Source organism: Grus americana, chromosome 1 (genome assembly GCF_028858705.1).
Source record: "Grus americana isolate bGruAme1 chromosome 1, bGruAme1.mat, whole genome shotgun sequence".
Classification (NCBI taxonomy): domain Eukaryota; kingdom Metazoa; phylum Chordata; class Aves; order Gruiformes; family Gruidae; genus Grus; species Grus americana.
In genome coordinates, this window is record NC_072852.1 from 203,924,545 (window position 1) to 203,940,719 (window position 16,175).

The 16,175-nt window shown below is 35.2% G+C and overlaps 1 protein-coding gene across 5 annotated transcripts in view; it reads right to left on the bottom strand.

Annotated features, from left to right (window-relative positions):
• The window catches only part of DYNC2H1 (dynein cytoplasmic 2 heavy chain 1), a 174,795-nt gene that overhangs the window by 95,727 nt on the left and 62,893 nt on the right, over positions 1-16,175 (bottom strand). For all 5 annotated transcript variants that reach the window (XM_054849169.1, XM_054849177.1, XM_054849197.1 and 2 more), the window contains 9 exons: positions 15,876-15,997; positions 15,099-15,185; positions 13,673-13,799; positions 11,772-11,913; positions 11,105-11,214; positions 7,971-8,069; positions 6,649-6,772; positions 3,088-3,251; positions 1,667-1,786 (listed from right to left, as the gene is read on the bottom strand). In XM_054849169.1, coding sequence (XP_054705144.1) covers positions 1,667-1,786; positions 3,088-3,251; positions 6,649-6,772; positions 7,971-8,069; positions 11,105-11,214; positions 11,772-11,913; positions 13,673-13,799; positions 15,099-15,185; positions 15,876-15,997 — 1,095 coding nt within the window. The remainder of the gene's footprint in view (positions 1-1,666; positions 1,787-3,087; positions 3,252-6,648; positions 6,773-7,970; positions 8,070-11,104; positions 11,215-11,771; positions 11,914-13,672; positions 13,800-15,098; positions 15,186-15,875; positions 15,998-16,175) is intronic.

A 16,175-nucleotide genomic window follows, 5' to 3' on the forward strand; every position in this document is an offset into this window, starting at 1 on the left:
TCAGCTGAAAGTGAAAACTAAATAGCTTTTATACACATTAGACAGTTAATTTAAAGTTTACATAACAGATATACCTGTAACTATTTTAACATAGTATGAAAATATCTTAATATGCAAGATTTGTAAGGACAGCCAAGGAAAAAATAAAAGCCATGAGGTTTCCTCACCTTCTTACAACTCAAAGCCAATACAGTTGAAGATCACACAGAAGGAAGAATATCATTAGTTTTGGGATCCATATTAAGCACATTTTAAAATTAAAATAGTTACTATATAGTAAATAACCATTCTTTTTTCTTCAAGCATGTGTCTCAGCTATGAGCAAATGACCCCGAAAGCAATCAGAAAATAGTAGGCTTTGGACTGTGCATCAAAGATTCAGATCTGCTCAACTGAATGAAGACTGTTAAACTACTCTTCTGAATGTGTTCTACATTTTAAATAAAAAACATAGAATCCTAGAATGGTTTGGGTTGGAACAGACCTCAAAGATCATCTAGTTCCAACCCCCCTACCATGGGCGGGGACACCCTCCACTAGACCAGGTTGCCCAAAGCCCCTTCCAACCTGGCCTTGAACATTTCCAAGGAGGGGGCATCCACAACTTCTCTGGGCAAAATGCATTTAGCAAAATGTAATGTTTCATACTGCTGATTTATAGGTCTTACAAACTGGTGTGTTGGAGAAGCTGAACAACTTGTAGGACAGGATTTCAGGATATTTGGAGGCAGAGATTCACCAGTTACAATAGTAGAATGCACTTAGTTCTCTAGTTGAAAAGCATTTAGGACAAGATCATCTCTTTTTTCAAGGAGTCCAATTTTGCCATGAGGAGTCACAGTGTGAGCTATGAGATAGCCACAGCACATATGTCTTTACTCTGAGGCTTCTGGAGGAAAACCAGTACAGTACTTCAGATAGAATGCTAATGTTGCTTTAGGATTAACTTGAATTTAGCTAGATCACTTCCTGCACTGACTTCTTTGTTGACAAAGTCCATGTAGCACTTGCCAGTTTCCACTGAGCAGTAGTCCCCTTGAGTTTCCTGCCCTTTCTTCCAAAGATCATAAATTCTTGGTTTTTTCCTGAGGTCCAGCCAAAGCTCTGTTCAGCCAGGCCAGTTGTCTTCCTGGCTGGCTCATCTTTCAGCACATGAGGATGGCCTGCTCCTGTGTGCCTTTAAGATCTCTTTCTTGAAGAATGTCCAGTCTTCCTGGACTCCTTTGCCCTTCAGATCTGCCTCATTTCTCAACTTGAGAAAGTCTCATTTGACATGATTCACAAGATTAAAAATGTGGCATTTTAAAAAATTTATAATTTGAAAAAGAAATAGTATATTTTTTAACAAAGTTTTCTCTTTTTTAATGCATTAAAATTAATGAAATTTCTAATCAATCTAAACCAGCCTATATATCTAGCCCAATGATTCATACATTTAGCTTTGAGAATGCTTAATGTATTGAAATACTACAGTTTCCTAACAGATGTACATATTTTATCTACTTGAGTCTCCCAACAGCCCCAAGCAAAAGATGCTTTTATTTTCTCAAATAAAACTTCTGAGGGCTCATTGTTCCAATACTTTCACCATCTTCATTCAAACACATAACAATAGGAACACTATCTTATTGATCTAACAGATATAAAAGAGGTAAATTTATTTTACCTCCAAAAGAGATTCCTCAAGCTTAGCTAACTGTATCTTCTTATCTTCTTCTTGTTGTAACAGTTTTGTCTTCTGGTCTTCCAAATCAGGTTTTTCGTGCTGAATTGTTAAAGCCAAAAGCTAAAAGGAAAGGACATTATTCAACAGGATAAAAAACATTCTAATATTTTGTAATATATATTCATTAATTATACAGCAAATATATACTCATTAATCATATAGCAGTATATAGTCTGTATTTTTAAAAGTAGACTTCTGTGGGTTTACTCAGTTGCACCAGACATCCAACAGCTTTAATTCTATGTAGATATCCAGGATGTTCTGAAGTGGCAAGTATAACCCAGGAACTACTGTGAACCATGCCCTTGTGTGTTACAGCAGGTGCAAGGCAGGCGAGATACTCAAGGACATCTCCAAAGGCACTGGAACACTTTAATAAGGACATTGATTCACACCCTTTTATGATGAGGCCTAAACCTTTGCACCTCAATCTGAATCACACCTGTGTTTAAATGACTGGCAGTCTTCACTAGTGTATATACTGTTATCACATATAAAAAGAAGTAGGTGATAGAAAGCACAAACTGGAAAGAATGGCAGCGAATTTCTCTCCAGCAAGTCTACCAAAAGTCAAACCCCTCTCCCTCCAACAAAGAGAGAAAACAAAAACCAAAACTTTTATTTCTGTATTTCCACTTAAAGAGGGAGTCAATTCACTTGGTTGCATTGTATGATGTTGATTCCCTATCTCCAGTGGAGAATAATAGGGAGGAAATCGATATGATTATCTGTGTTTCACATTTTAAATTATATCTCATTTATCAACATCTTATTTACATTCCATTCTAAGCTTCTTGTTAGTTTGGAAAAACTTGTTTCATATCAAATAAAGAGAGTTTTTTCTTCCCTTAATTATCTGTCCTTTTTTTTTTTTCCTCTCTCCCATCTCTATGCTATATTTTGATACCTAAATACTACAGAAAAAAACTCAAAAGCTACTAGCGTTTTGGAGAAAGTAAAATATACAGCTTTTTGGTTTCATTACAGTTTTCCTGCACACAAAGTTTCTTGATGCTAGCATTACTCTCTAACTAGGACACTGGAGAACAGTAAATGTTTCAACGGTACCATAGATGCATCTTGAATAGAAAACAGAAGCTTAGCAATTAATCTGTTGCAACTGAAGTCAATGAGATGGTTTCCATTTTCTCTATTGGACTCACTACTTGGTTTCAAAGTGCATAAAAACAAGATTTTAAAATTTAAATTCAGTTTCAGCATCAATTTTAACATTTATATTTGTGTGCAAGAAAATATCTCTGTGACCATTAATGCAAACCGCACTATAGGGCTTCTTCCCAAACACAGATGTAGCTATGAATGTCAGCTATCCATACATTGCTTTTATTCTAAACGCCTACCTGTCCTCGTAAGCCACTTCCTGTTGTGGTAAAGTTTACTTCTGTAACAATGGAAGAAGCATCAGGTGGAATGAAGGGATTTGGGTTCCTTGTCGATAGAAAAAGACGGAACTCTTCATTATAATCTATCATTTTTTCACCTATTTGTATAGCATAACGAGGTCCTGTAAATAATAAATAGATGTTATACTCACTCTGATTGGAACATTCTAGAATTATCTGAAAATAATGGTATTTGTGTAATACTTTATGACCAATAGATGCAAATATATGCATCTACAAAATTTTCATAAATTGTTCAGAAATAAAAATAAATTTAAAAAATTTACAGAACATAACCTATCCTGCATTGTTAGACAAAAAATGCAGTAATATAGCACTAGTGTAAGAAAGTTACACAGTGAGAATATTTAATACACTGCGGTAGTTTAATTATCCTTACCCAGTACAAAAAACATAAATGGCAAAAATGCACTTGAAGTGAAAGTAATACTAATCAATCTTTGAACTTTTCAAATAATGAGGAAAAGACAAAACACCACAGTAGATGCACTGGAGAATTGCCCTTTTGTGTAAGAATCCTGTCATAATTTAATCACATTAATTTACATTTCCACATAGGTATACCACTCTATCAAAACACACTAGCCATAATTACATATTGACTAAGACGGTTCGATGTTTTCTGAATATGATCCAAACCCATTAGATTTCATCTCTGGATCTGTTACATTTATTTGTACAAGGTTGATGTTGCTGTACATTCATAATTCTATTAAAATATTACTTTCTATGATAATTGTTACAGAGAAAGTCTATGAAACTAAAGATGCTGGAATATCTATCTAGTCATTAGATTGAAAGAAAAATATGCAATTATGAAATATCCCATAATTTTTTCTTATTAGAAATACATTTAATTTAATCACACTATGAAAGAAACGATTAATTTATTAAATTTCTGCTGTCATGGTTTCAATATCTGTTTATACTCCTAATATTTCGACATTTCTCAACATGCCTGTCACAGAATGAAACTATATATATGGCCTGTCACCACCCTCCTTCCATCCTAGCAGGGTCAGAAAAGAACAGACTCAAACAATCACACAAATAGAGTATGATTTTGCCTCCTGATAGTAAAAAAGAAGGAAGAAAAGAATTATAATATGAAAAGTTTCAAAGTGAATATATCCTTTCCAGAAAATTTCTGACGTAGCATAGTTAGGTGCCTCTCTATTTTTAGCATTAGGAGCAGATCAGAAATGCTCTAAGTATAAATCTCTTGCTAAAACAGTTGTAGAGAGGAAAATCACATAACAATTTTGCTTCTGTGCCAAGGATCAGAATAAATTTTAGGCCTATGATGTAAAAATGTCAAACAGAAAATGGAAGCTGTACAAGGACAAATTTATTGCAGTACATATATTCACATTTTTCTTAACGTTTCGTTCCAAGTAATGAAAAGATGCACAGTCATCGCAAGCAAAATAATGCGGACAAGTCCCCACCTCCACGTTTTGACAAAGAGAAGGAGCGGGTGCTTGCTTGTGAAGTGACTGAAAAGGACTCAAATAGTGACCCGTTCTCCCTTTTCAAAAACCAGCTCCCTAGTTTGGACTTGCACAGACCTGGCATTAACATAGCTCATTAGCATGCAAAAGATGATGCCTGAGTATTATAAGCAATTTCCCTGAATAAACTAGTATAATTTAATCTGCTTTCTCCACAGTTCTGCAGACATATTAATCTCTTAATTTGATTCATTGAGTAAAATCAGTTAAGATGCCTGTTATACTGTATCTCTGCTTTCCAAAGTTCAGCAGAAGCTAGTGGATAAAAAAAGCTGTATCCTCCTACAGATCCCTGAAGTCACCACTTTGGTGGTGCTCTCAATTTTTACCGAGGATAAACAAGCCAGTACATCTGAAATGGAAGAATGATTTAAACTACCATTTTCTTTGTACTAAACAGACTTTTCCAATATAGGAGATAAACCCATCTAAAAACTCCACAGCATTTGCATTTATTTTTACAATGCATTTACATTTAAAGAATTATTGCTACCTCACCCACTATTAGATCTCAGTATTAGATGAAATGACAGCAAAGAGGAGACTTGAGCTGTTTTCAGGGCCCAAAGTTCATACTTTAAATTACATGCACAGGCTGTGGTACATGCTGAGGAATTAACACTTGAGGCAGAAATATAATTACTAATGATAATGTAAATATACTTTAATTACAATAATTTAGAAAGTATTTAAAATATACATTGTTGTATTTTTTAATCCACTCAGTTATTTTGATATAATTGCAAAATATGCAACATAATTCAACATAATTCATGCTGAGATACTTATTACTATTTATCTTTGCTAAACTTTCAACACAATTTTTCATATCGACCTTTTTAAAGCAACTAAACCCAAAGCAGTCAAATATAGAGTCATATCGAGTACATTATCTCTCCAAAGCAGAGATAGTGTAAAATGTAAATGTGGGGGTTTATCCTTTCATTGCATCAGTTAAGGAAACTCCTTTCACCAAATTCCACTATTTTGCTGATATTTATGACCCCCTGTCCTGGTTTTGGCTGGGACAGAGCTAATTTTCTTACTAGGAAGAAGATTTAGGTGGTTTGGATTTAGGATGAGAATAATGCAACTAACGTTGCTAAGTAGCATTTACATTAAGTCCAGGACTTTTCAGCTTCTCATGCTTTACTGACTGAGAAGGCTGGGAGGGGACACAGCCGGGACAGTTGACCTAAACTGGCCAAAGGAATATTCCATACCATATGACATCATGCTCAGCATATAACTGGGGGGAGTTGGCTGGGGGGGATGGGGAGGGACTGCTGTTCAGGGACTGGTTAGGCATCAGTCAGCAGCTGGTGAGCAATTGTGCTGTGCATCACTTCGTATATTTTTTTCCCTTTCCCTTTCTGTACTATTAAACTGTCTTTATCTCAACCCATGAGTTTTACCTTTTTTTTTTTTTTTTTTCCCCAATTCTCTCCTCCATCTTACTGTGGGGGAGCAAGAGAACGGCTGTGTGGTTTTTAGCTGCCTGTTGCGTTAAAACACAACACACACACCCCAATTCCAAAGTCACATCAGGGCCAGACCTGTGTGGCTTCTGTAGTTTCAGACAAATGAAAAAGAAACAGCAACATCAACATTCTAAAACTCTGATTTCTAATTGCACAACCAGTTGTGTAATTTATGGTCTATTTAAGGACCAAGTTCCTCAGTAAAACTACGCGTTTGAAATTATCACTAGAAATTAAAGTTTATATTTCAAGGAGTTGATAAAAACACTTTATGCTAATTCCAGTCAAAAAAATCTTTAAATACTTTTCAATATTTTTCCACTTACTAAACAAGAACATATATCTGATGTGTTTCATGCACTGAAGTGTTAGCAGCAGGTTAATGTCAAAAAGGAAAAAACCCACAATACTCACATTTTCAGAAAAATGGAATTTTATATGAGATATATAAGTATATAACCAACAAAAGCTTAGAGCAAGCATTTGTAAAGATCTTGGTCATTTACCTTGAGCGACAAGATCTTTTCTTAGCAACGGGTAAAGTACAGGCTCCACTCCATCCATTTCCTGTATAATTAGCGTTTTCCCAAATCTCACTGCCAGCTCAAGAGCAGTTAGGAAGTTGGTGTCCTGGACAAATAAAAACAAATTCCTTTGATTCATGTTTTTTTGAAATATTAACACTTCAGAATGAATGGGAAGGCATTATACTGGGGGGTCTAAATCTAAAAATCAGTAGTTTAGCTGAAAAATTCTATTACAAGCATCATATGATATTTTAGGGTTTAGCCACAAGTGTTTAATTTAAATAAGTTTGATCTATTCAGCTACTGACATACAGGCAACCTATTTAACATGCCTCGCTATCCAAGTGCTGCAGCAGCAGAGAGCAGGTCTACCATAGGTCTTGTGTCAGGTCTGACAGGTGCACCTGGAAGCCCTGGCTAGTTAATGCATCCCAAATGTTATTAGGTAGCTGTGTCTCAAAACTGAACCAAGACCTAAGGACAGGATTCACATTGATACTAAGATAGCTAAATGTAGTCTTTTGTGTGTAGGTGTCTAAACATGCACGTGGTGTTTAAGATCCTAAACAAGATAGACAACAGAGCCTAAAAGGTAATCAAGCCAATCAGCTAGCAGGGGAAGCATTCAATTACCCTAAGATACCTATCTAGTATCATCAGAGAGTCTCTAAAAGGTCTGCACAGCTGGCAGAGATCTCTGGAAGACCTACATTCTGTTGAAGTAGTATCTTGAGGCCAGGTGGGGTTCAATAAGGGATTTTTGAATGGCACTAAGTACCTGCCTATGTGTGTGCAACTGAGCCAAGACTCGTCACCCACATAAACAGTGACGTAAACAATTAATCTTGGGTAGCTTAAACTCAAACTGAAATCCAACCTACTATTTCCAATGTAGATAATACAATAAAAAAATCATAGGGAAGAAGTGTATACATAATCCTGAAATCCAGTGAACTGCAACCAAGAATACCTCTCTGTTTGCAAATCTTTTACTATCTCTCTCTCAGCAGGAAATACTGATATTCTTGGAGAGGGCAGCGCAAAAAGGCAGACTTGTAGAAATAATACCAGATGTTGACTCTCCAATTTTAAATGCTCTGATGTCCTCCTTGAGTAAACAAATTTTCAGTACCATGTAAGAATCATTATAACCTAGAACTCTGTGAGAAATTATATGCTTTATGGAATATAACACTATTTTAGGTGATTGTTATCAACTCCTTTAATAACTGCTGTCTAAAGTCTGGAATAGAGCAAGCTCAAGCAGAACAGAATTGTAAGATCAAAAGTAAATACTGCACCTGTTGGTTAATAACTTCCAAACGTGATTCCTTCAAATGTGTCTTCAACCATTCAGTAGCCCGGAAAGAAGGGTCTATCAAAAATGGGCAAACTTTACTCTGGAGGGAAAAAAAAAAAAAAATATATATATATATTTACTGAAATCTATTTTGTTTAAGAATAAAATTGGAGTCCTTTTTTATTTCCCCAAACTAATTGTACAACAATTTTAAAATCTTTTTCATTAACAAACTGTTTAAAGAAACAATAACAGCCTAATAACAAAATGATAACGAAGGAATTTTATGTCTTTCATTGCATTTCTTAAAAAACAAAACAAAAACCCCCCAAAAAACCAAAACCAAACAAAAATGAGCACCCAAACCCAAAATTCTCAGGTGTTTTTCCTTTTAAGTTAGGCAGTTTTTCACCTTCTCTTAAAAACAGGAGTCTCTATTCAATGAGTATAATCTACAGGTTCTTTTATTTACAACTGCTTTGAAGCTTAGAAGAGAAGGTATTATTCTTCCTTTTTCTTCCTGTAGTGGGCAAAGATACAGCACTTCCAGTTTTGGACCTCAATGCATTTTAGAAAGAATAATGAACAGAAGTATTTTGCAGGAATAAAGATACAAATAGCATTTTACTTATAAATACAAACAAATCCAGATCTCAAACTTGCAAACACTACAATGTAGAAGATTTTGGTGATATTGCCTAGTAACATGTATACTGATGAGACAGCATGTTTTCATTTTAATAAACCTTTTATTAATGCGTGGTTCCCATACCAGTACTGTGTAAAGTTTTATTATTTTATTATATTATATGAAAATATATTATGCTATACACATTGCTTTCTAAATGTTGAGACTTTAACCACTGATACACTAATTATCTAAATGCTCAGAACCTACACAATGGTCACAACACAGAGTGATCACAGAGATGGTACTAGTGGGCCAACTGAAAAGAGACCTATTCGCAGTTGATATGTGCATTTAAGATATCACAGAATCACAGAATGGTTGAGATTGGAATGGACCTCTGGAGGTCATCTTTGTCCAAACTCCCTGCTTGAGCAGGGCCAAATATAGCTGATGGCCAAGGACCATGTCCAGATGGCTTATAAGTATCTCCAGGGATGGAGACTTCATCACTTCCCTGGGCAACCTGTTCCAGTGCTCAGTCACCCTCACAGTAAAAAGTGTTTCCTCATGTTCAGATGGAGCCTCCTGTGTTTCAGTTTGTACCGATTGTCTCTGGTCCTGTCTCTGGGCATGACTGAAAAGAGCCTGGCTCCATCCTCTTTGCACCCTCCCTTCAGGTATTTATAGACACTGATAAGATCCTCCTGAGCCTTTTCTTCTCCAGGCTGAATAGTCCCAGCTCTCCCAGCCTTTTCTCATAGGAGAGATGCTCCACTGCCTTAATCATCTTTGTGGCCTTTTGCTGGACTCTCTCCAGTACACCCACATCTCTCTTGTACTGAGGAGAACACAACTGGACACAGGACTCCAGATGTGGCCTCACCACTGCTGAGTAGAGGGAATGGACCACCTCCCTTGACCTGCTGCTAATACTTTGCCTAGAGCAGCCCAGGATACCATTAGCCTTCTTTTCAGCAAGGGCCCATTACTGGCTCATGTACAAACCAGTGTCTACCAGGACCCCGAGGTCCTTTTCTGCAAAGCTGCTTTGCAGCTGGGTGGCCCCCACGACGTGTTGGTACATGGGGTTATTCTTCCCCAGGTGAAGGACTTTCCAGTTCCCCTTGCTGAACTTCATGAGGTTCCCATCAGCCCATTTCTCCAATCTGTCATGGACTCTCTAAGCGGCAGCTTGACCCTCTGGTGTAATGGCCACTCCTCCCAGTTTTGTGTCATGAGCAACCTTGCTGAGGGTTTAAACATGTATTTTCAGCAATTCTCTGGCTCAGTCTGGTAGAAGAATACTTTCAGTGTTGGGTTTTTTTTTTTTAGATTCTGAGTCCTACTGTTCCAAACTGAGTAACTACACAGATCTCAAACTGAAAGACCGGGAAACACAGACAATATCCAAGCATCAAAAGATGGTGAGAACACAAGCTTGAGAACTGTACTGTAGATGACATTGGTAAAACACCATGTCCAGTTCCGGTCTTAAAAGGATGCTGAAAAAAAACCGTACACAAAGAAAATTACTTGAGCTGAGGGAGGGCTTGAAAAACCTCTTCACACACAGTGAGATTTTTAAGAGCTCAATCCATTCAACTAAGGAAAAGGAGGAAAATAAGATTTTATTATACCATATAAGTAGCTTTAAGGGTACAAAATGGTATTGATTGAAAAATCTTTTAATCAAACTAAGAAAGGAATAACTACATCTAATATCAAGATGATAAAGCAAGATAAATTTAAATTGGAGAAAAGTCTGTAACTTATTTGAGATAATCATCAATCTTCCCAGCAAACTACCTGTGGCAAATGCAGATTCTCCTCAAGGTATTAAATCTTTACTTTCTAGCATATCTAATAAATGACTACATTGTCACTACAATATTATGTACATAATTGTGCAATTGCATATGTATATTTGTTATATATTATATATTTATATATAACTATATGATAAAACTGAATTGTGATTATAAGCATAGCATTATCATCCCTTTCTCAAGTATTATTAGCTACTGGCCTTAAGTGAATGGAATTTTGTATTCTGTATCACAGAGCTAATGTGATGAAACCTGAGGCTTTAAACCCCAGATGTTGTGAAAGGTATCTGCACGCAGCCTTTTCCTCTTTGTGAGGAAAAAAAAGTATTAGAAATTATATGTCAAAGTGAACGTATGTAGGACATAATCTTCCACTGATTGTATTGATGTTAATGTTTATTCACATTTTTAGCCTGAATAGACTGATATCAGGTTTTGTCTGTTCAACATTTGGAAGAAAATTGTAAAAGCAAAAAAAAAAAAAGAAAAACGTGTAGTTTCTTTAACTGCTTTTTTTCTTTTGATACAGAACACCCAGAGTTACATAAGTATTTGTTTCTCTCTGTGTGTTCTCTGGTGTTAATAAAAATAGTTCAAAATTACAGAAAGATGCTGTGTTACTGAAATCTGTAGAAATTGAAAAACTTCCAAGACAAGACAAAAAACCCACAAATTTACCTGCAAGATGACAAGAGCATTTTCTATTGAAAGGTCATCTGAAGGTAAACCTTCACTTTTCCAAACTAACTCCTCACTTTCTGTACACAGGAACCGCCGTAAATCAAACTCTGATAAACGAAAGAGTATAAGTTTGTGCTAGGGTTTATAGTCTGCACAATTCTTAAGCATTTACCACTCTATGTACAGTGGAGACTAACACAGTGCAAGTCTGTAGATCAACCTTAAATTTATTATTTAATTGCTTGAACTTATTACTATTAACTAGCTGATGTTATAAAATTATTTAATGGTGTTCTTAACATACATAGATAAAAAAGATTACTGAAAGAGCAGAAGCATTAAGAATGCATTGGCAAACTTATAACAGTTAATGTGAATACATTCATTCCTGTAAACTTTTCTTTTTAAGCAAGGACTATGGAGCTAAATCTTAAGAATATATAAGTATTTATAATCTTAATAATTAATAGAATAAACCTAAGAAATAGTCTGTCTGTATATACAAGTATTTACTGAATTAGAAAATGTTGTCACTTTTTATTTGGGAATATCAAGACAGTTGAGACTGTTCATTAGAACTCATTGGAATTTCTCACTTCCTCAATTACTCAATCAAGCTTACTTACTTACACACACAGAGAAATACAAACAGACACAAAATTACTTTCAAGGCCTGCTGATTTGGTCCATTCATCCAAGCTGGTTTTCCTCTGATCCTCAGGAGCAGCAGAAAGGTAAGTAATAAATGCAGCTGCTAACTGAGCTCTTTTAGGCAGCGTAGCCAGTTCATCTGTTATCTCTGACACCTAAAAAAAAAAAAAAAAAAGTACAGAATGTATCAGTGTATTGTAAGCAAAACCTGTTAATATTTCTCATCAGTTACTAAAAAGTTAGAATTAAATTTGCCTGCCATTAAGAATACAGTTGAGACAGCCTCTCTTCTTGCACTTCAGGCATCTATACCTAGCTAACCCACAGCAAGACATACATGAAAGTATGGGAAAAGTTCTTTTAGCTCTGGGCTAGAGCATGGACAGATGTTTTTGAGAATTTAGATACTAAAAATCTATGAATTTGAGAACAGTTCACCTTGTCACTTATAAGCAACTGGGTAAATAGTACTGTAGTAAGAAAAATAAGAATTACGTGACCCTAGTCACAGTCAGTTAGTGAGTATCACTTACAAGATGTATACAAATACTAAATACCATATGTATCTATTATTCTTAAAAATGTGATTCACTGCAGACTTACATGATAAAATACATTTATCATATACCTTCAAAAAATTTATCTGCGCTACATCACCTCTGCTTTGAAATGTTCCAGTATTTTGGAGAAAAATACAGTGTATCAAAATAACATAGAAGACTGCCATAACTGGTTTGAAAGTACTGCCACTTTTTTATTTTAATCAAACTGACATTAAAAATAAAGCTGATACACAAATTAAAAACAAACTTTCTATTACTTCCTCCTTACTTTAAAGGGAGATGCATACTGCTTTTTCACTGTCCTCAATATGGGACGAGTTCCTGACTAATATGGTCTACAGCATACCATTAATAGATAGTCTGAACTTTCTAAAGACAGGGGTAATGTACCAGAGTGAAAAACTGTGAGGAATCGCTTTTGGAAGCATGTAAACTCTGGGGTTCAAATATATCCAAATCCTTACTATAGCAGATGGAATAGCTGAAAAGCTACTTCCAGAGGAAAATCTTCCATTTCTTTCCATTACAGTGCTCAACCTACAAGAAGGATTCATCTAACCCTAACTTTGGTTCTTCAAAATGCAGGCATTTAGTCTAACTAATTGTTTAGGCTTTTTTCAGTGTCAGTGGAGAGACATGACCATGTCTCTCAGCAGGGAGATTTTTTTTCCATTATAAGATACCCAAGCAAGCTTGGTATCACTTTCTGGAGGTGACAGCTATTTTCAGCTTGTATGTATCTTGAAATTTTCTTTTCTGTTTCAGTCTGAAGAAGGTCCCATGTGTCCAAAGGCTTGCCAGTTTCTCCCAAATATATAATTTGAGCAAATAAGATATGCTGACTTTCCCTACTTCAGAAGCAGAAAAGTTTCAAACACATAAGTGAAGACTTCAAAAGCAACCCAACATTTTGGGTAGGTCTACATTTCCATTTCCAACATTGATGCCATAAAGGAGATATGTTTTAAGACTGTGATTGTTTAATTCTTTCCCAAAATCTGTCCCTTTTAACTTTATCTCAACTTGGAGGGTCCAACTGCTGACATGTTCAACCATCATAACAATTACATTATTATTGTGGTTGAAAAATGTCAAAGAACATTGTATGTTTTATATTAAATACCAGAGGGTTTTTTTACACACTCTGTAGCTATGTGTTATAGGTAAGGTAACTTGTACAGGGAAGTAAAAGGAAGTTTCAGAAAGAAGAAAAGCTTTTATTTCTAATAAGAAAATAAATGTACACTTAGGAGACAAGCAGAATGGCAATAACTCACATTCCCCAAACAGTGTAAAAATTGTATTTTCAAATTATCAGCTATAAGACGTATTTATGAAAATTTTCACTAACCTGTGTGCTCCACCTTTTGTGTTCCCTATCAAGTTGATTTATCAGTACCTCTGCAGCTTCCAACGTTTGCTGAGCTTTACTTAGTTCTGCTTCAAGTTTTGCTGCTTCTGCTGTTCTACTCTGGAACCTGTAAAACAACTACTGCTTGTAATTGCTATAATGAACTACTAAACTTGTGGACAGTTATTTTCAAGGCAGTTTAATTGAATTTGTAACAAATTCATCCCTTACTGTTCATGAAGAACACAACTACAATTCTCTTTTATACCTTCTGCTTCTAATTGACAGATGAGCTTGTTAGGCTTTTAACTAACAAAATTTAGATAGATGCACAGATAAGATTTAAAAATAAATTTGCAATATAGACTATAATGTCTGAAAATCATTCCTCCTTCTACTTAAACAGCCTGATGTGATTTTAGTGATTGTGTTTTGTTCTGCACCTAGTCAGGACAATAGCAGGCTCAACACCAAACTATACATTTGTAACTTTTTAGTAAATTTAATCTATGAAACCTTTAAAGGAGAATATTGCTAAATCACACAGATGTCCCCAGTTCAATGCACAGTAATCTATTTTGTAAACCACTATGAAGTAAGAACATGCCCCAAACAACAGGCAAGGTTTAGGTAATATTTTGTAAATTTTAATATCTAATTAATATTTAATTAATTAATGCATTTAATAATCCAGCTTTTAAATGTAATATATTTAACTGTAATATATAGTATATAGTATCTAGTTAGTCTAAGACATCACTATATAGCCGAATCACAAGAAGAATTCTCTAATATTTTTTTTTTCAGACTAAAAGACATGACTTTTAGTAATATGCACATATGTCAGGTTGTAAAGTATTTCCTATACTAACTACATAATAGAAACATCGAACTAAAAGACTTGGATTAAACTGAATTTGGAGAAAATATAAAGGTTCGCCACAGCAATTTTTATGCCACTGTGAGTCACGTACTTGATGAGACACTATGAAAAAAAGGAGATAGCTAACTAGGTAACTGTCAGAAAAGCAGGCTATCCTAAAAGAAATAGAACTGCCATTATTCAATCTGTGATGAGTAGAAGTCTTGTATAGGCATGTTTCCAAAGTCCTAAGGAGACATTAAAGTCCTTCCAGATTTAAAAGGCGGACTCATACTGCTTATCTTTGACATCTATGTCTACACTGAAGGCTTCCAACACAGTCAGTAGTGAGAAGCAGGTACTTTTAAGGAGCATTTCATCTGATCAATGAGATGAACTGTATTCTAATAGTATTTATTTATCTCCACTGCCTAATTATCACTACTTCTGATGTAAATATCTTGCACAGCAGGGAATTACACTTGATTAGATAAATTTCATTATTCATACCGTAAAATCATCAATGCTTTTATTTATATCTTGAAATAAACATATCCAACTTACTTATCTTTCAGTTCCGATACTTTTTGACCAACAGAGTTCAGAAGATCTTCTAATTTCTGTTTTCTGTCTTTGGTTTTCTTGAGATTACTACAAAAACATAACATTTATTTTAAGACTATGGATCCAAAGGAAGAAAAAAAAAAAAGGGTAAATGTAACCGGAAAGTCACACAGATATAGTTCAGAGATAGTTCTTTCTCGTGATTTATATTAACAAAAATCTGTTTTCACATGTAAAAGTTTTGACTACTACTCATCACATAGCTTTAAAAATTGAAACCAAACACCCCATTCAAATGTATTCTTAAAGATCAGAACAAATTCTTCCAATACAGAATTTTTAGACCTCGCAAAACAATCAGTATAGATCCCTCAGGTTACAGATGGTCATAAGAGTATGTCATATCTTTTTGATCCTAAGGAGAAACTGATTATGCTTGGTACACGACTGAAAAAAGAACCACACGCCCATAAAGTAGCATGAGTTTCACTGACACAATACATTTTAAGTATATCTGTAATATTCATTTCTCCCTGACACATTTCAACTGAGACAGGTAATTGGCCAAAAAATATCCAAGGCATAGCTTCCAGAAAAAACAAAATATTGCACACTTACTTTTTCAGTCTCAGCATGAACATTTTATTATCTAGGGATGAGGTATGGTTTCTTATCTCTTTTGTTTTTAACAAACTTCAATTCCTCCTTGGTGGCTTTAGTTTCACCTACCACCAGTGGTATTAAGAAAAATTTATTTTGTAACAGTGTGTAACTTACGCTTCCAAGCCAGCCTTTTCTTTTTCCAAAGGCTGAATTCGTTCTAGGACATGGGAATACTGGACATTGGCATTCACCCAAGCTGCTAATGGTGCAGCTGCAGCACTGGCTCGCTTAGCATTCTGAAAAAATCAGTAACAGTTACAAGAAACTCCTTGAAGTATAATGTAGATGAGAGAAATACAGGATAAATAACTGCAACAGATTTACGAGTTATCAACTTAAATATGCCCATTAGCCAGCTCCTTTACTGAACTAATCTTTTAAATTGTTACTAAGAGATTATATTGTAGGCCATCA